This window comes from Centrocercus urophasianus, unplaced genomic scaffold (assembly GCF_019232065.1).
Source record: "Centrocercus urophasianus isolate 14NV4802_14NV808 unplaced genomic scaffold, USGS_Curo_1.0 seq_11, whole genome shotgun sequence".
Taxonomy (NCBI): domain Eukaryota; kingdom Metazoa; phylum Chordata; class Aves; order Galliformes; family Phasianidae; genus Centrocercus; species Centrocercus urophasianus.
In genome coordinates, this window is record NW_024884253.1 from 10,608,957 (window position 1) to 10,629,579 (window position 20,623).

A 20,623-nucleotide genomic window follows, 5' to 3' on the forward strand; every position below is an offset into this window, starting at 1 on the left:
TATTTGCAACATAATTTAAGGGAAAGATCACAGAAAAGAACACTTCAGATTTGACAGCATAAGAGTACAAGTGACTTTACCATACACTGAATTTTCTTTGATTTTTTTCTGCAGTAAATTTAAACTTAGTTTCATCTTTCAATAAAACACTTCCAGAAATCTATGTGCTGAGAATTCACATTTGAGGAGAATCCCTTCTTGTATGAATGGTCACACATAATCCATTCAGTCTTCACTTCCAGACATGGATAGTAGACTTCATCCCCAAAAGGTACTGGAGAGATTCATCTCACCAAGTCTGGTGTTGGCTTCTGACATCCCAAGGGTTTTCACCATCAATGGAGACACTTCAGTGGCACTTCTAGGGTGCAGATTACCTGACCCCCTTCCCATGGGATGAAGGAAATCACTTTTTTCTTGTTGGTCAAGGTGAATTTATGCAACCATCAGCCTTGGAATGACTTTCTGTAATGCTGACACATGAACTGTGCTCCTGGTTGGCACAGTGGAAAACAGCCAAGGAGGTGGGTGTTGGGACCTTTGGAAACACTGAGGGCAGGCACAGAGATGAACCCAATTTTATCTGGCATGTCTCCAGGGACCATCCAGAAGTCCACATAAGAACAGGTGAATGAGTTGCCAGCACACTCACAGAATCACAGAATCACAGAATCACCCGGGTTGGAAGGGACCTCAAGGATCATGTAGTTCCAACCCCCCTGCCTAGCAGGGCCACCAAACACACACATTCAGATCAGGTTGCCCAGGACCCTGTCCAACCTGGCCTTAAACACATCCAAGGACGGGGCATCCACAACCTCCCTGGGCAGCCTGTTCCAGGGCCTAACCACTCTCCTTGTATAGAACTTCCCCCTAACATCCAACCTAAATCTTCCCTCCTTCAACTTCGATCCATTTCCCCTAGTCCTGCTGTTGTCAGCCCTTTTGAAGAGTTTACTCCCCTCGTGGGTGTAGGTTCCCTTCAGGTATTGATAGGCTGCAATGAGGTCACCCCGCAGCCTTCTCTTCTCCAGGCTGAACAAGCCCAACTCCCTCAGCCTGTCCTCATAGGGGAGGTGCTCCAGCCCCCTGATCATCTTAGTTGCCCTCCTCTGGACCCTTTCCAAAATCTCTATGTCTTTCTTGTACTGAGGGCTCCACACCTGGACACAGTACTCCAGATGGGGCCTCACAAGAGCCGAGTAGAGAGGGACAATCACCTCCCTGCCCCTGCTGACCACCCCCCTCCTGATGGAGCCCAGGATCCCATTTGCCTTTCGAGCTGCCAGATCGCACTGCTGGCTCATGTTCACTCCTGGCAGCAGACAATCCTAGCTGGGACAGCTGCCTTCGTTCCCCCAAGGCCCATTCCTCCCTGGAAGAAGCAGCCTCTGCAAACCTTTCAGTGCCATCAAAACCATCAGTTCAGAGATGATCAAAGATTTGTGCTGCTCAGATCTGATCTCACTCCAATGCCTGATCTGAGTTTTAGAACCAAAGAAAGAGAAAGAACAGCTTTCAGCCTTTTCACACATTAACATACAGCTTGTTAGGTAGCTCTGCATCTTTGCATTTTGTTGTTTGCACACTGCCTATTGTTAGGCAATGTTAGCTTCTATATTTTGCAGCTTCTTAAAATTCTGCCTCTTTCAACAAAATTTAGTTATCCAAATAATTTTGCAGTAAATCGAACGATATTGCATTAGGAGAATAATCATTTCTACATAATTCATCCCTATTTTCCTCAAATTATTCTCTAGATCATAAAAAAAATTTTCTCACTTCTTTTTAAATTAAAAAAAAAACAAAAACAAAAACAAAAACAAACAAACAAAAAAAAAGATTCTTGGCCCATTTTATCACTTCCAGAATAGGTGCAGGTCAAGGAAACTGAAAGGGAAAGTAAATAACGTCCTCATTTAAAGCCACTCGTTTCAAAGTTCAAAATACTGCTACAAAATAAAGATGGAGTTCAGATTAAGCAGTGTAATCAATCTAAAGCTTTAATGCAAGCATAATTAGTTAATTAAACAGAATTTTTATTAAGCTAATATCTCATTCCTGATAATAAATTAATTTTCAGGGAGGAAATGTATTGAATTGCATTTAATTGTCACAGAGAAATTAATAAAATATCATGTATATAATCAGTCAAAGCAAGAAACACCTCTGAGCAGTTAATGGTGTACTCATTTCATGCTTTCTCTTCTCGGGATCATAGAAAATCAAGCAAGAATATTGTCTGTTTATTTGTTTAATTTATCTCTTTTGCCAGGGCAAGATTGCTTCACACAACATATTGTCAGATACTTTACACTGATACAGTAATGAGATTCTCTTTCTCCCCAAATCCATTATTTCTGTTGCTGTTCTTTTACAGCCTATAGCCCTGGGCTTTTAGCTTGCTTTCAGTCATCCTGATTCCCCATCCGACAAGTCTGTGGATTTGCAATTGAAAACCTTCAAGTTCTCAAGGAGGAGAATCCACAATCATACCTGACTAGCTGCTATTTAAAGACCAGCCTTGGCATACATACTGCTATCAGCTTCTATACTCCTCTTATTTGTCCCATCTATCTGATACTATGGAATTACATAACTTGCCTGAACTATTAATTTATCATTAGCAACGCAAAAACAAAACTGCAAGATGACATTAGTGTGGTCCCTGTTAGTTATACACTAAATCTTACATACTATAATAGGCTCTAAATTAGCCATTACTACTCAGAGAAGAAATTCTATCTCTGTCAATAATTCCACATTAAACACCAGTTTGGTGTGCTGCAACAGTCAGAAGGTGAAATCAGCTATTAAGAACTGTAAAAAATGAGATTAAAATATGATAGGGAGCATTGTATGGCACTGAATTATTGTACTTTGGTACTACTTGCTGTTTTGAATGGCTCCTCTCAAAAATGACACAAAACTCAGTAATGTTCAGAAGACACAGCAGAGTGGCAATTGCTCCTGGAAGAGTTTATTCAGCCAGGAAAAGAGATGATAACCTGTTCTTTAAGGTAGTAAGCAGAGGTAAAAAACAAGCATGCACTGAACACAGAACTGGCAGTCAGTTTCATGGAGATGGTCATGGTGTCATCACTGATGAAGTCATTTCTGAAATCAGCAGCTCAGAGTGAAGCTCCAGTCAGGAAAGGCAGCACTATTCTGGGTATCATCAGGCTGGACTTCAGAAACAACTGCCATTTTGCCTCTAGAGCATTGGTGTAACCACAGGATATCATAAACACAGATCTGAATCAGATGGAAGTCATGCTAGATTTGAATCATGAGAAGGTTCATTACTGCATTTCTGTCAAAATGATCAAAGCACACCATATAAGCTTCTGCCAGAATTATACACAATCAGGCTGATAGTGTAAAATCTGTGCATTCCGTGAGCACATTTGACCAGGAAAGTGATTTTATCCCAATTAGTGCTGCCTCCTGTGACCACTGTGCTCTTGGTTAAGTTTTTGAATCTGCTGTTCCATTGCACCACCTAATTGCAGATGAAATGGTGTTTCAAAAAGAACTATAAAATAGGGAATGATGCGGAGAACATGAATAAAGAAGGAGTTTCTCAGCTTCTTAGTCCCCAGATCACAGTGCAGGAGCACTCAATCAGTTGATAAGCTTAAAAAACGTGAGCCCAAGTGTTCCACAGTAAGAAGTATAAATCATACAGCAGGTTGCAAGGAACACTGTTGGGGCCAAAATATGAAAGATGTTTTGCATTTGTGGAAACCTAGTCACAGTGCGGTTTAATGTCTATCCAGCTCCAACTCCCTGACTCTGTGCTGCTGACGACAGGATCATTTTCTTACACCTGTCTGGCAGACTCATTTCCCAAGCATTCTCTCTCTGTCTCTCTTGGAAAAGCAAAACTAATGTGAAGGAGACTTAAAATTTGACCCAGTTGCTCTCACGTTCTTGGTGTGTTAATTAAAATGCATTTCCTTAGACATTGTTACACCCAGAATACCTAAAAAATGGCCTGGAGGGGCATATTCATTCCCCTCTCCACAGGCAGCTTGAGTCATCATCTGCCTGGCTGAACAAATGTACCCCGACCTCATGCATGTAGAAGTGATGAGGCACAAGACAGTATGGAATATAAAAAGAGAGGCAATAATAATCACTTTTGACATGAGCAGATAAACCTGAAAAAGAGGATTTGTGTATTTTCTTTTTCTTCTGAAAGAATACTTCAAAAGCAACCAGCCGAATTAAAATCAACCCCTGGAAAAGTCCCCCCAGAGTATCAGACATACCTGTGAGCCTGAGGTGCCACTGCTGTGGCCTCCATCCTGCTTTTTTACTTCCAACTGTTGCCTCTTATATTGTGAACGTGTTCCCCAAGCTTATATTTGTAACTAAGACTCATCTACTTTGTGCCTGGTCACTCCAGTTGGTAAACACTGAACCGGAACAAAGCCTTTTCCCTATGCAAACATTAACTCTTGCTCTGGGGAGATCTGCAGGAGAAGCCAGCAAGCCACACACTGCTCTCCTCCAGCAGCTCTGAGCTAGAAGAACATCAGCCTCTTCACCTCACCGAGAGACCTTGGAAGGGGCTGGCTTCCAGACTGAGTTATCACCCTCTGGAACACTAGTCTTGTTTGAACTTTCTGCGAATTTATACTCTGCTGTAATTAAATAAGAACTTCATTTTCTCCATTTTTTTACTCTTTTCACCTGTGATTTTCTCATCTTTTTACTGCAGCCCAACATACAGGGCTGTGGATTGTGTCTCCCTGTTCTCCTCCCACCTCCCCAGTTAATAATGCATGCCAATTTTAGTTACTAACCTTAACAAGTTACTCATATTTCCTTCCTCCAATCTTGTATATGTAACTTGTAACTATGTTTCTTTAACACTTCCTCTTGACCCTGCTCCAGTCCTTACAGAGAACAGGTTAAAGATGCACAAGACCTGTTTTGTTCTGCAGTTCTGTAAGACCATTTTCACACTTTTCTTAGCTTTTTCTGATGCAAATGAGACAGAACTGACCAATAGAGATGAAGGGCTATTGGCATGAAGCTGTACCTCTCTTCAAGGGCACATATGAAACTGCATTTGACTCATCTGAAGATACATACCTAAGTTCACTGCTGTGATGAAGTATCCATAGCATTTGAAGCAACTACAGTTTTATGGGAGTGCAAAATGCAGCAGACAAATTAAAGAGCTTTGTGCAGTTTGATGCAAATGATTGGCTGGGTTCATATTGTATAGAATCATAGAATGGCCTGGGTTGAAAAGGATCTCAAAGATCATCTAGTTTGAACCCCCTGCTACATGCAGGGTGGCCAACCAGCAGACCAGGCTGCCCAGAGCCACATCCAGCCTGGCCTTGAATGCCTCCAGGGATGGGGCATCCACAACCTCCTTGGGAACCTGTTCCAGTGTGTCACTGCCCTCTGTGTGAAAAACTTCCTCCTAATATCTACCCTAAACTTCCCCTGTCTTAGTTTAAAACAATTCCTCCTTGTCCTATCACTATCAACCCATGTAAACAGTTCTTCCCCCTCCAGTTTATAAGCTCCCTTCAATTACTGGAAGGGAGCTACATCCTCTCGCTTCTCTTAGATGATTTAGGGAAATGGCTGCCTCTGCAGGCCTGTTATTTCATCTTTTTTGGTTCAGTGAGGTTCAAGCTTTTAGTCAGAAATCTGCCTTGTCCTCCAGTGGCAGCAGTCAGACTCACTTGACTTGAGCAGATGGGCAAAGCACGGCTAGGAGGAAAAATGCTTCCTAAATCAGCTATCCATACAATCCTGCATCTCTAAAAAGCACATGCTAAATCTCTTTTTTCTCCAGTGGAGCAGAAAATTATTTTTTTAGTTATTTTTTTTATTCTCCCTTCTGAAGTTTGCATTTAGCTTCAAGTTTTTATTCCAACTTCCTAATGCCTCATCTAAATCTCCCTTCTTTTATTTTAAAACTGTTACCCCTTGTCCTATCACAACACTCCCCGAAAAAATCTCCCATTGCTATTCTTCCAGCTGCATCTCCTGTTCATATTTCCCAAAGTTTACATTTTGAGGCTATTGTGCAACACACAGGGCAGAAGCAGACTCCATACGTATATCTAGACATGCAGTGAAATAAATCTATGTTTGCAGTGCACCTGGTACAACAGTAAGTTCTCTCCTAGGAACTATATTTTTATTACTGATCACTAAAAATGACGGCTGCTATCCAGAAGGTAAATGTTGAATTATTGGAATCACTCTGTGATGTTTCCTTCCTGCATGACTGCTGTGCTGATAATTCTTCACTCCTCACACTTCGTCTGCCTTCACTAGTAAAACTACAGCATCTTCAGAGCTGTATCTGTGCAGATGTCCCATTCCAAACACAGTAAGGTCCTAGCCCTACCTGGTGTCATATTAAAAGCAGTGAAAAATGTCGTGAAATACTTCAGCTGTTGCTGTAGAACGGAGTAAATATTCCCTGAGAAGCACTGTGTCATAGAATCATAGAATGATTTGGGTTGGAAGGGACCTTAAAGATAATCTAGTTCCAAACCCCTGCCATCTACTCAGGCTGCCCAGGTGCCCAGGACCCCATCCAACTGGCCTTGAGTGCCTCCATGAATGAGGCAACCACAGCTTTTCTGGGCAGCCTATGCCAGTGCCTCACCTCTCTCTCAATGAAAAATTTATCCAACATCTAATTTTAATCTTCCTTCTTTTAGTTTAAGACCATTCCCCCTTGTCCTATCAGTGTCTACCCATGTGAAAAATGAGCTGGCACTCTTCAGCCTGTATAAAAGAAGGCTCCAAGCAGCCTCCAGTACCTGAAGGGGGCCTACTGGAAAGCTGGGAAGGGACTTTTTATATGGGCATGTAGAAAAAGAACAAGGGGAAGTGGTTTCAAACTGGAAGAAGGTAGATTTAGAACTAGATATCAGGAAGAAATTCTTTACTGTGATAGTGCTGAAACACTGGAACAGGTTGCCCAGTGAGACTGTGGATGCCTCCTCCCTGGAAGCATTCAAGGGCAGGCTGGATGGGGCTTTGAGCAACCTGCTCTAGAGGGAGGTGTTCCTGCCTATAGCAGGGAGCTGGAGCAAGATGATCTTCATGGTCCCTTCTAATTCAAGCTATTCTATGATTCTATGAAAAGTTCTTTTCCCTCTTCTTTATAATTCCCCTTTAAGTACTGGGAGGCCACTAACAGTTTTTTTCCGGAGCCTTCTCTTCTCCAGACTAAAGAAGCCTATCTTCCTCAAACTTTCTTCATAGCAGAGGTGGTCCATCTTCCTGGTCTCATCTGGACCTAATCCAACAGCTCCACATCTGTTTTGTGGAAAGTGATGGGATAACAGCCTTCAGAGAGATGATAGCCAGAAATGAAGTTTTCTTCAGGAGGTGGTTGACATCATCATATTGAAATTGGTGCTAAACAAAGAAGATTGGTCTTGGACATGATGTTAGTGCAGGAAGTACAGCAAACAGGCCCAAGGGCACCCTGTCCTCACCACTGATCACAAAACACTTGTACTACCAGGCCCTGATCTGCTCTGTGTCATGGGAAGAGCTGATCGCCACTACAGTGAGCTACAGAAAATGCTGTGAGTTTGAGTCTTTTTTTTTTTTTTTTTGTTATTTACTGAATGTGAGACTGAACAAAAAACTCCCTTTATTTACAAAGGAGGTGTTACTCTGAGCTGCTTGATAAACCAAGGTGGGGGCTTGGATTGTAAAGGAACAAAAAGCTTACATAAGGGCAGCTTTGTAATAGTCAATATATTAAAACGAGTGACTCAGCCCCTCTTCTCATAAATAAGCAGCACAGTCTTGAGCTAAGTCAGGCTTCCAGATAAAGGAAAAGAGTAAGAAGAAAATCAAGATGGATGTGCAGTCTGCTCCCACCTTACTCCTGCCACATCCATGAAGTTATGTAGCATTGGGTAGTCTGTTCAATCAATGGATGTAAATAATTTGTCACATGGAAAGAGCATCAAGAGTCTACAGCAATGTCTGAGTAGTGTTGAGATCTGAACTGCAGTATTTATAGCGACAGGTTGGTGCATCAAAAGAAAGGTTCCTTGAACTACTGGAGGCGCTCAGCAATCAGAAAGTTTTATTCTAGGTTTCTCTAATGAGTACAGAACATTGCCCTCAGTTGTCTTTGAATCTCAGAGGGACCCAGCGCCTTTTGCTCTGTCTGACCTGGACAGAGCCAAGAGATCCTAAATTTGTACAAAGATGCCAAATGCAGGCAGCTATCAAGAGGAGTTGACTCCTTTTGTGGCATGGCAGACAGCCTGAATCATAAATCATCTGATGCTAGGGAGTCCCCAATGCGCTGGGAAAAAAAATGTTATTTGGAAGAAAGCAATACTTTGTTAGAAAAATCAAGAAGTTCAAATAAGACACTTGCTCAGCAGATACAAATTGGGACAGTTATCTCAGCGACTAAGAGGACTCAAAAATGAGATCGTTGTAATTTTTGAGGAAGGAACTCTAGACAGACATCCAGCTAACGATCCACTTGATAGCAGGTAAAGAGGTTTGATGGAGCCTAGTAAGAAAAGCAGCATTTGACTTTTTAAAGTGGTGCTTCAGAGTTGATCACTGGTGGAAGGAAGTGTGGATATGGAAGCATCCATGCAGGACCAGAACAGGAGCACTGACCCCATGCTTACGCAGGTTTGGAGGATGCAGTGCAATCTTTTTGCGCTTACTTTCTTAGCAATTTTAGTTTTAGGTAGAATATAGTGAAGTGCACAGGGGTGCTCAGGAGAACCTGAGATGTGATCTCAGCCGTACCACACAGTGGGCAGCAGTTGCCAGCATGCAATTCTACATTCCAGTCCCCTGCTTTCCCTCCCACCTACCCATCTGCAGCACTGTGGTCAAACTGCACAACGCAGCTCAGAGCCCTGCTCTCAGCATTCAGGCCTCTGTTTTGCAGCTCAGCTGCACATCCTACTCCTCCCCTAGGGATCTGTTATTTTACAATACTCCAAACACACTTAATCTTCAACTTTCCAAAGGCTGTTAGCAAGATTTGTCAGCAAATTACTGTGGAGCTGGAAGAAAGAGGAATAATAAGTCCCATCTGGATGGTTTTAGCACACAGTAAGATGTAAGGTTTGAATGTGGCTGTAGGATCACATTAGAAAGCAGTTTCTTGACAAGTGGGGACTAAACCACAAGTGATTTAACTCCTCTCCCTCCCTTACCCATACAGACATTCTGGGTTGTTGAAGGCTTCCTGGAACATGGACACAAAACATCTGTAGGGCTGCTCTGTTTTTGCACCAAACCCTTCTGGTCTCAAAGGTAGAGCTGTAATCTCTTCCATAATGGGGAACTGTTGCTCTGCTGTCTGCTCAGTACAGTGCCATGCACACAGCTGTTAGGACACATTGCCCAGAACTGTAACCCACAAACTGCTGGCTGCTTTATCACTCTTCTGTGAAGATGCAAAATATTCTGGGAGTGCCAGTTAAGCAGTGACATTTGCAAAGATGCTTCTATTTTGAAGCACTGGCACAGGTTGCCCAGAGAAGTGGTGGATGCCAAGTCCTTAGAGGCATTCAAGGTCAGGCTAGACGGGGCTCTGAGCCCCTGTCTGAGCTGTATGTGTCCCTGTTCAGTGCAAGAGGGTTGGACCAGATGGCCTTTGATGATTCCTTCCAACTCAAATGATTCTATGATTCTATGATTTTATGGGCATGTTGTAGTACTGGAACATAACCATTAGCTTTCTAACAAGGGAGCATCAATCCCATATGTATTCTTTTAGGCACAGAGACAAAATGAGAATATTTGCTGCAGGAAGTGCTTAGCATTTAGCTGATTACATAGATGGAGAGATTCTCTACCAAGTAGCCATGAAGTTTAAACACAAGGTGGAGTAGGCGAGTTTCCAAAAAAAAAAAAAAAAAAAAAAGTCCTTGAGCACAAGCAGCTCATAAGCCACTTAAAAAGTTGCAGAAAAGTTGTCCACCTCATCCAGTCCAATTTCCAGTACTGAGGTTCAGCACCAAGAGAGCTGTCATGCATATCCAAGGACGCTCATGAGCAGATGCGGAGGATTTTTTTAATTCTGTGTTTTCATCTGTCTTGTGGTGCCTACTTTAGCCCTAGAATGAGTAAGTAGCAAAACAGGAAAATCCACTCCCAGATAAAGATGTCAGTAGATGGTATTGCTTGCATTTTTTGAAGCAGGATAAATATGCCGTATCTCTTAAAGTGCTAAAAATTCATCTCTTTCTTGCTTGGTGGAACTGTACAGTGCTAGATCCAGGTATTCCAGAATAATCTCTAGTTCTGCACTACTTTAGATCAATCTTCAGTATGATTTTAGGGGGTTATCCTTACAACAGATTTATATTTATTGAAGGTCAGAGAGTAGCTGCTGCCTTCAGCCATGCTAGAGATACCAAGTTTAAATGGAGCATTTTAAGAAATGACCATACAGTAATTCTGTCCAGGTTCAGACAGCAGTCACTATGGGTGAGGTGAGATCCACCCTGGATAGTTTGTGCTCTGCTAGTCTGAAAAAAAACTCCTTCCTCTTCTGATTCGGAACTAATCAGAAGAGAGAAAAATCTGATATCATCCTGAGCAGTTATTTTTAAAGCACTGTAAAAGCCAAAGCCACGGGATCTTCCAAAGGCTCCCTGTAGGCCCTGTAGGTCAGTTGCAGGGACCCACTGAAGGTGCTACCGAAGGCGGTAGTGATGATCAGCCCATGTAGTTGTGCTTCATGATAATGATACCAAGCCTTTTTAAACCAGAATGAAAGTCAGTTTCCATTGGTATTGCAGCAACTTAGCTTCCATTTGCTTGTAAATAGGAAGTATGCAGCCAGTCTGCCTTCCAAAAAACTGCCTTTCCATCTCCTGTATCTTGCAGAAAAGAGGGCTTAAAGGTTTTCCAGGCAAACATCTCCTCTCTTTACTTCTGCTATAGCCAACAACATAACATCATTCATGGCTGGACTAGACGATCTTAGTGTTTTTTTCCAACTTTAATGATTCTATGATTCTATGATTCATCAATATCTCTCCTTTATTTCACTGGAGTTAGAGAAAAACTGTTCAAACAAAGGCTATATAAGATGACTAAAGTGCCAGTGCCTCATATAAACATCTTTATGTCTCAGTATTTTTTTCCCATCACCATCCCTGAAGGCACCCTGCCTTCACAAGGTGCAACTCAAAGGAGATTGCACTTCTGGGCTATGAGTCACCCTCATCAATGAGCACATTTGTTAGAATCAAGTACGTTTGGTTCCTTTGGCATTTCTCTAGGTGTTTAAAGCAATCAAACTCCAGCAGTTGCCACTAGCATTGTTTATATCAAAGGTGGAAATGGCTGCTCAAAAATAGCTACCTACATAGTCTGGTGACGTGCCTGTTTCAAAAGAAAAAACAAAACAAAACAAACAAAAAAACCAACAACCCTGGAATTAAGCTCTTTGAAAAGGATCAGGTGTGCAGCTCTTACGCTTCAAAATCCATTCATTCTAGAGATTATTTAATAAAGAAGAAAAGCAAACAAACATGGAATAAAATATATATCATTACATGAAGAAAGTTTGTTGGAGAAATGACTAAATGCCCTCTTCTTCATAAGCATAATTAATATTTAAATCTCCTATTCACATTACTGAAGGAGGAAAGCAAACATAAGCAAACATCACTGAAATCTTTTTTTCATATTTGCTTTCACAAGACCCAAATTCATTGTTTCTTACAGTGCGAGGGTAGAGACTCTGAGCTGTAACAAATAGATCTGTGGCCCCAGACTTGAACCAAGTCACTCACCAGGTTCATAATTGCTGGGACAGGAATGTCCCACTGCCCACCAGCAGGCAGAACTTCCCTTGTGCTGCTCTGCCAGTGAGGAGATGAGAATGCACAAGGTGGAAGGGGACAGAACCAGGGCAGCTGACCAGAGGGATATCTCTCGCCACATGGCATCATGCTCAGCAATAAATGCCGGGGTAAAGAAGGAGGAAGGGGAGATGTTCATAGCAAGGGTGTTTGTCTTCCCAATAAACTGCTACACATCATTAGGCCTGCACTCCTGGAAGGGGCTTAAAATCTGCCTGCCAGTGGGAAACAGTGAATGAATTCCTTGTTTTGCTCTGCTTGCACACATGACATCCATCTTTTCCAATTCTCTCCCCAATCCCACCTGGAAAGAGTGAGCGAATGTCCACGTGGTGCTGAACTGCTTGCTGGATTGGGCCACTACACAGCATGATGAGAACTGCTCTCAGGAGGAATCCCCCCGAGCAGTAACAATGCAAGAAGCTTGGATCCTATGTAATACCTGAAATTAAACAGGGTGAGTAGTCTCACTCAGCTTCCTAGTGCCTTTCTGCTGTGATAAGCTATTTTCAGGATACATTTCCTCTTGTTTGTTCAAAATGTACTCCACTGTAATAGGGCAGAAATATCTATCTGATAATAACTAGCAGTATGTTCTTCTAAGGATTTCAGAGGGCTTTGCAAGGGCAAGCATGAATTCTTTTATAAAGACAGCAAGATCAAGGAACTGAAAAATTAATGCTCCTACACAGGCCACACTGTAAGTTATAGCTATAGTTCCTATCTGCTGGCCCAGAAGGCGGGTTTATCTGGGGCATAGTTAAAGCTTGTTAAAAAAAACAGTGAGATGTGAAAGCTAATTTTGTCTTTAGAAAGGATTACTGCTTTTTGTCACAATCAATGCATTATAGCAAGTCTCTTCTTTGTCTCCTTTAATATTCTGCCACTGACAAATCCCCAGTGCAAACAACCATCAGCTGGTGTAATGGAAGAGGCAAAGAGGAAACACAGTAATCTGCTTTTGGTGCTGAGGCCATCCTCCAACATCTCTGCCCTGCACAGAGAATTTTTGACCCCTTTGCCTTCAGCAGGGACAGACCAGAGTTCTGTGGCTTCTCAACAAAATCACAGAATCATCAAGGCTGGAACAACACTGACATCTAGTTCAACCATCAACCCATGCCTGTGACAAGTCTAGACTATGTCTATCCACCCTTTTCTTCAACACCTCCAGAGATGGTGACTACCACCCCCCTGGGCACCCTGTTCCAATGCCTCATCACTCTTTCTGAGAAAAAATTTTTCCAAATATCCAGCCTGAACCTCCCCTGGGGCGACTTGAAACCATTACCTCTCATTCACCCACTGTTACGTAGGAGAAAAGACAGATCCCCACCTCGCTACAACCTCCTTTCAGGGAGTTGTAGAGAAGAATGTAGAGAAGGATCTTTTTCAGAAAGATGCACCTTTTTCCACCCATTTATAGAAGGACAACATTTCTGATGGTGCTGGCTGAAATAGTTCACCTGCAAGCCAGTGGTATCATATAAGTGCTTGGAAAAGCCTTGAGTTACAGTGCAAGAGACACAGTTGATGAGGACAGGTTTCAAATGCAAATGAATTTGTGTGAGAACAGACCATTAACTGCAAGAAAAACCAAGTAATTTAACTTAACCTAAATGTCTGCCATTGCAGGCTAAATTAAATCAATTTACCTCCTATTTTCTAAGAGTATACAAGTACAGCCAGAGGCACAGTGTGTGTATTCAGCCTCAGGCTGCATGTGCCGATTGGATAAAAGGCTATTTTGATTGCTTTTCTCAAGCTTCTTCATTGCTCCCATCTGCACAACCAGAAACATCAGTTTTTAAGATATCCACTGTAACCAGAGAGATTGTGTAGTTTAGAAACTGTAGTAAAATGCCCAAAAAAATCCACCTCATCTCACAGAATCACAAAATCACAGAATCACCCGGGTTGGAAGGGACCTCAAGGATCATATAGTTCCAACCCCCCTGCCTAGCAGGGCCACCAAACACACACATTCAGATCAGGTTGCCCAGGACCCCGTCCAGCTTGGCCTTGAACACGTCCAAGGACGGGGCATCCACAACCTCCCTGGGCAGCCCGTTCCAGGGCCTAACCACTCTCCTTGTATAGAACTTCCCCCTAACATCCAACCTAAATCTTCCCTCCTTCAACTTCGATCCATTTCCCCTAGTCCTGCTGTTGTCAGCCCTTTTGAAGAGTTTACTCCCCTCGTGGGTGTAGGTTCCCTTCAGGTATTGATAGGCTGCAATGAGGTCACCCCGCAGCCTTCTCTTCTCCAGGCTGAACAAGCCCAACTCCCTCAGCCTGTCCTCATAGGGGAGGTGCTCCAGCCCCCTGATCATCTTAGTCGCCCTCCTCTGGACCCTTTCCAAAATCTCTATGTCTTTCTTGTACTGAGGGCTCCACACCTGGACACAGTACTCCAGATGGGGCCTCACAAGAGCCGAGTAGAGAGGGACAATCACCTCCCTGCCCCTGCTGACCACCCCTCTCCTGATGGAGCCCAGGATCCCATGATCCCAGGATCCCATTTGCCTTTCGAGCTGCCAGATCGCACTGCTGGCTCATGTTCAGTCTCTCGTCCATCAGGACCCCCAGGTCCTTCTCTGCCGAGCTGCTCTCAAGGACCACTCCTCCCAGCCTGTGCGGGTGCCTGGGGTTCTTCTCCTCTGAAAGCAGCAAGAGCCTGACATTTGTAAAAGTGAAGCTTAAAAAAAAAGATGAACAACACCTCAGGCCCCAGGAAACAAGACTTCCAGGGTGACTTTCATATGAAAAGAGGCTGAAGCCTAGTTCTTACTGCCCCAGCCTTAACAGGGCACTGGTTGGAGGTGCCAGCTTCAGTGGCTGCACAGCACCCTGATCCATGAAGATTTCAGGAAAAATGATGCAAAGCATGTGGAAGGAAGAGAAGGAAGGCTATATTTTCTGCATACTTTAAGTAAAAAGAATGTTCTATAGAAATTTGATTTAATTTTATGTTTCTTGGCAGAAAACATTCTCTGGACCTCATAAGCCACCACACTTTAGGTAGGTAAAAAAAAACCTAGCAAGTGGTTTTCTGCTCTTTTTGTAGGCTTAACACCAGAGATGTGTCATACAACTCTCAAGCTGGCTTCACCCTTCCTAGTAAGCAAAACTTTTGTCCATATCTTATGGCTCACCCTGAATTAAGAGTATTTTGACCAACAGCCTGACGCTCAGAGCTCTGTATCTGAATCCTCAGGGTGTTCATGTGTCACAGACTTTTACACATAGGGGCTGAGATCATGCTGACCTGAGCCTACCTGCAAGCACTGAGACTATCCAGAGCCCATCGTTGGACACAGCTCACCAAGTCAGGAGAGGTCAACCTACAACACTGAGAATCAAAGCCCTGAGTGCTAAAAACATAGTCACAATCCTGGTAAATAAATAGCACTTCTCAGCCCCAACAGGTTTTCATTTCATGCCACACACAAGGATTAGATTGTGCTGTTGATGTATGGGTCGACAAGAACAAAATCTTCCCCGGGTATTCTCTCATTCCTCATCCTTAGCATCTGTGCAGCTGATAATCCATACTGTATAGACCATAGGGTGGCAAAGAGATAAATTCAAGTTTAAGTTAATGTGCTTTTCTTTCCACTGTCAAAGGATTCGGGGTCCCATTAATAACAGTCGTGCATTAAAAAGAAAAAAAAAAAAGCAGTCATTTGCACCTTCATAATTTGCAATGTTTATTCTCAGTGGGCCAATTTCTGCTGTGCGGTATGCGGTGTAATCTCTGAACCAATTACTTATTTCTCTAGAGCTGTCCCAGAACTGCATTTGAGATAAAATCAGGATCAATATATAGAATGTCAGCTCTAACATTACCCACATTTTCCTATCATCCATCAAAACTGGGATCACTTCCATAGTTATAATAACAGTGCATGAACTGAATGAAATGGCAAATACATCAGTATCCTCAAACTAAAGATCTTGTGATGTCAGATAGAGCAATTTAAGAAATGAACATCTTGTCTTGCAGCAAATAAGAAATTGATATTAATTTTTTTTATTGTATTCACTTCATTGTGCTGTTTCACGTTTTCCTGTGGACTGTTCAAATTCCCAAGGATGTTAGTACTGCTTGTTTACAGCCCTTATCATTGTTGCAACTGTGGTATCTTAAAAAAAAAAAAAAATACAACCTCATCCACAGCAATGAAATATATTGAATCCTTGAAAAACAATCCATTATCCATTATAAATTGTTTGCAGCCAGCTTGAAAAAATCTGATCCTGGAAATTTTCTGGTGTACAGCCTAATGCAACACCCCAGGCACCCGGTGAAGAACAAATGTGTTTCAGCAGAAGGAATAAAAAAGTTGATACAAATGTTATCAGAGCTAATGATAGAATTGTTTTATGTATGTTTTCTTGGTCTGTTTCAATGAAGGAAGCCAGCAAGTGAAATAAACATGTTTTTCTCTTCAAACTCACAATCTTGCGTGGTTGTCCTAAAGCTTATGGTAAGCACAAATTCAAATCTGTCAATAAGCAAAATTTATTTAACATTAATCATTCATTTACAATTTAATTTGTATTAAGTTCTCGGGCAACATCTCTAAGCACTTTGGCCAATCTTTGACCTCAGCTCCACATCTCTGAGTTCATTGTGACCACAAAATCCGTAGAAATGTTCTCCATTCAGCCTGCTACAGCAAGGGCACAAACTTGTTTGCTAGTGTTACATTCAGCTCTACTGCAAAAGAATGTAGAAACAAGAAAATAGACACTCAGAGGTGCAAGCACCCATGTATTTTCCTCTTCTCTTTCAGAAAAAAAGCCAGTATTCTTTCCTTGGGACAAATAAGCACTTCACAGCTTAGGGAATTTGATTGAATTCAGGAAGCCAAGGTTATTTCCAAAAGCTGACCTAAGTACTGAAAGATTTAGGTGACAAATTTTGCACTGAGATGCATCCTATCGAAAACAAAAAAGTTTTCAGTGGGTAAAATCAAGTATGCACACACCTAGGGAGCATGGCACACTGCTTTTACATACTATTAACTTGTTCAAGGCAGAATTACAAAACTGCAGGGAGAGATATTAGTATCAGACCTATTGATGTGGCTATAGAGAGCTCTCATTCAAGCCCCAAAGCCCCAAACCAGAGCAGTACAAATAATTTGTGTTCTCTAACTGGTACTGTAGGGCTGATGCTCACCAACTGTGAGCCAGGGTGATCCCAAAGATGCCACACTTCCAAAACACAGTGAACAGGAGAAAGAAAATAAAACAGAAAACTGAAGACACAGCAAAATAGGCTTACAAGAGGAATTTATCTCCTCCCTCTTTCAGCTCAGTGGAATTAATGCTCTTTCAGCTCAGTGGAATTAATGCTCTTTCTTTATAGACATTTAAAGGATAAGCCTGTAAGAGTTCAAGACTTGTTGGCATAAATGAAGCACTCACACAAGCTGCCAACATTAGAATTACGAGTATTTAAGTATTTCTGAGCATCATTTTGTCTCCCTGTATGATGTCTTGCATTTTCACTATCAAAGATAAAGAAAAAATAGGAGAGACATCACCTTGGCTTTTTTCCCTCCATCTCTTTTGCTTTTCTTCAGTCCAGTGTCAAGTTGGCCTTCAGCAGCTCATCCAGTGTATGCAAGACAACAATCTTCTCTTGGCTGCCATAGGGATTCTGCCTGTGTTTATGATTAACTCACCCAGATATCTGCAATACGAGGGTGAGGCTGTTTAAACAATTATATGCGCGACTCTCTTCTTATTCTAGATAAGGTTTTCCAAAGCACTGGAATGTGCACGTATAGTTAACTGCTCAGTGAATCATTTCAAAACTTGGTGGTTTTGTTTCGTGGAGCTTCTTTACAGGGACATTTTTCCTTCTTCTGCCAGGAGAAGGTTCTCCCTGCTACCCTGGGCCAGGCAGGACCAGCTCACATTACGGATGACATTTTGGCTCATAAAACAGCTCCAGAAATACAACAGTCTGATGGTCTGGAGGGTTACCATGCCAAAATAGAGTATACATTTCCATTTGCAGATTTTTAAGTAGTTCAAGCGTTTGCTGAACTGATAAACTTCCTGCTCCTCCACGAGCATATATTGTCTCCATCCTTGCTGGTACAGATTTCTCTCCCCAATGTATCTATACCTCAGTGAAAGCAATGGAAGTTTGGCTAGGCTGTTAGAGGCTGGTGAACTGGGTAGGCACAAGAGAAAGCTCAGAGGTCAGTTCCCTAGGGGTTCAGAGGCATCACTCCCTATAAGTCCTGAGTGCATTAAAAATAATTTCCATGATGAAGACAGTTGAAGACAAGTGTTAGCACATGCTGCTCAGTGAGATTGCACAGTCTCTGTCCTTGCAGGTTTTCAAAGCCTAGTCAAAGTCCTGGGCAACCTGGTCTGAGCTCATGGCCACCGCTACTCAAAGCAGGGGGGTTGCACTTGAGATCACCTGAGGTCCCTTCCTAACTCAGTTCTCCTGTGATCCTATACTATGATCCTATCCTATATTCTCATACTGGTAATGGTGTATGCAAGTGTAGATTCATAGCTTGGGTTCAGAATGAAATCTGCTCCCTGTAGTGATGTTGATGTTATTGTGAATATACCAGTCATATATTCTCTATGAACTACAAGTTATTCACCTGCAATGTGGAGATGTATCCAGTTCCTTATTTCCCCAGGGCATTTGCAAGCATAATATGAAATTTTCAGATGATTCATACAGAAAATGATGCTGAATAATGTCACAGAAACGCAACAAATACAGCATTTCCATTAGTCCTTGGCGAAATCTGAATATAAACTTTGGGAAAAAGCACAGTCATATTTTAGGCAATGCCTTGGTCAGTCTAATTAAGCCAACTGAACATCAACCTGCTGAGCAAATACAGAGGGGGTGACTAGCTGATCTTTTTATCTCTCACATCAGAAATACACACATGCTTCACTACACTGCAAAGCTCTGTGAAAGTAAACCTATTTCACATATCAAAAAATGCCATTCATACAACAGTATAAACAAATGAGAACAGTTAATATAATTAGGACGAAAAAGAATATGTTGCCTGTGAAGTCATTTTATTGCTCAGTTCAGTAACTTTGCAACTTATATTCAAGTGTTGCCAAAGAGTCCTGTTGAGGAGCACATGGGAAAGAGAAGAAAAGCCTGATCACCTGGTAAGAGGAATGACTTACATCTTCATGAATGTTAATTTGGGTCTTTCCAAACAGAAAGTGCTCCCTACACTGGCTAAAAAGGTTATCAGAAAGACACAGTGAAGAATATCAACATTCATTTTTAATGTTTTGGGACTTTTTAAGCTGTGTGGCTCTTACAGCATGTGGCCTGCCAGCGCTGACATTCTGTGTGCTTAAGAAAACATAGAAGGACATGTTCATAATATCTTGTTCAGATAGTTTTCATTCATGAGGTTTCACACAGCCATCAACAGCCCACTGACTGGGTGGAGGCATCACTACCATTTGCCAGCCCCCTTTTCTGCTCTCAGACATGTCTCTGCTGCTTATGTTATGGCAACTGTAGCAATACTCTCTGAGCTACCTTACCTCACCCAACCGTCAGGAAAAAAAAAAATGGACAATTTGGAACTGGTTTGCTGGAGTAACAAACGAGTCTGGAACTGGAGCAGGAGGAAAGGAGGAAGAGCCATTACCCAGTGAAGAGCAGGAGGGAGCATGAGAGGGAAGACAGATTTGGCTCAGATGCTTATGGAAACTCAGTCAAAAACATGTTTTAGCTCCACTTGCTCCCACTACTGCCTATGAAGTCACTGTGGAGAACTGCTTCCTCCTTCCTCAGTCCAAACATAAGGTTGGGCCAAGACAAGATCCTGACATAGTAGTTTTGGTAGATAAAAAGGTTCTAGGTATGTCCAACTAGGTGCTCTCCAATTAAACAACTGGTGACAGGAGAGGATCCAGATTCAGAAATAAGAATTCAAACAGAGCAATTCAACTACAATCACAGAACTATAGAATAGTCTGTTCTTTGGACTCTACTAGTTTTATATCCTTCTTATATTGTGGCTCCAAAACCTGCGCCCAGTGCTCCATTGAGGCTATAGCAGAGCAGAATAGGACAGTCCCTTCCCTTGACTGGAAACTGCCTCAACAGGGGCAGCCAGTGCCATCTGTGATTCTTCAGGACATCCCACTTGGTCTCCCTTCTCTTCTCCAGAGATGTGTGCATTTCCTATGGATCCTGTGCTCTACCTGCCAGCCCTTGTGTGTGGCTTAGATCCTAGCAGCTGTGATGGCACTGGGTGCCAGTGTTTATGCCACCCAACTTGCACATTGTTTAGAAGAGTACAGGACTTGAATGTGACCACTAATTTTCAGTAGGCAGAGCTTCAGCGGTGGGTTCTGAAAACTCTGATTTTTTAACCACCACTGGTGCAGTTTGTTTCATATTTAGTTCATTGATCCAGCTTCAGGAGGAAGAATCACCCCACATGGTGCCTGACATCCACTGGGTCCAGCTGCCCTGGGTTCACCTCTGCGGGGCACTTGATGTACCCATCCAGAGAAGGTCAGCAGAGCAGTGCCTTCTGCTCCCAAAAATTTATGAGATTAAGCCACCTAAAGCAAGAGATCTTGCTTTAGGTATTTTTATTTCCCTAATTCTCTGAAAGCAAGTCTCCTGGCTCTGTGGGAGGCTACTGATGGTCTTACTGTAAGGGGGGCCCAGAGGAGCTGATGTGAATTAATTTTGACTGTGGGCAATTTCAGCTGTATTAATC

General features: G+C 42.4%; 1 protein-coding gene across 5 annotated transcripts in view; it reads right to left on the minus strand.

The window, feature by feature from the left end:
• The window catches only part of FER1L6 (fer-1 like family member 6), an 83,378-nt gene extending 65,864 nt beyond the window's left edge, over positions 1-17,514 (minus strand). For 3 of the 5 annotated variants that reach the window (XM_042835307.1, XM_042835281.1, XM_042835314.1), the window contains exon 1: positions 4,275-4,329. In XM_042835307.1, the coding sequence (XP_042691241.1) occupies positions 4,275-4,309 (35 nt within the window). In that variant the 5' untranslated portion in view covers positions 4,310-4,329. Of the gene's footprint in view, positions 1-4,274; positions 4,330-13,200; positions 13,232-17,419 lie in introns of those variants that run through there. The other 2 variants (XM_042835291.1, XM_042835299.1) reach the window with 2 other exon arrangements.
• Between the last annotated feature and the right edge of the window lie 3,109 nt (positions 17,515-20,623).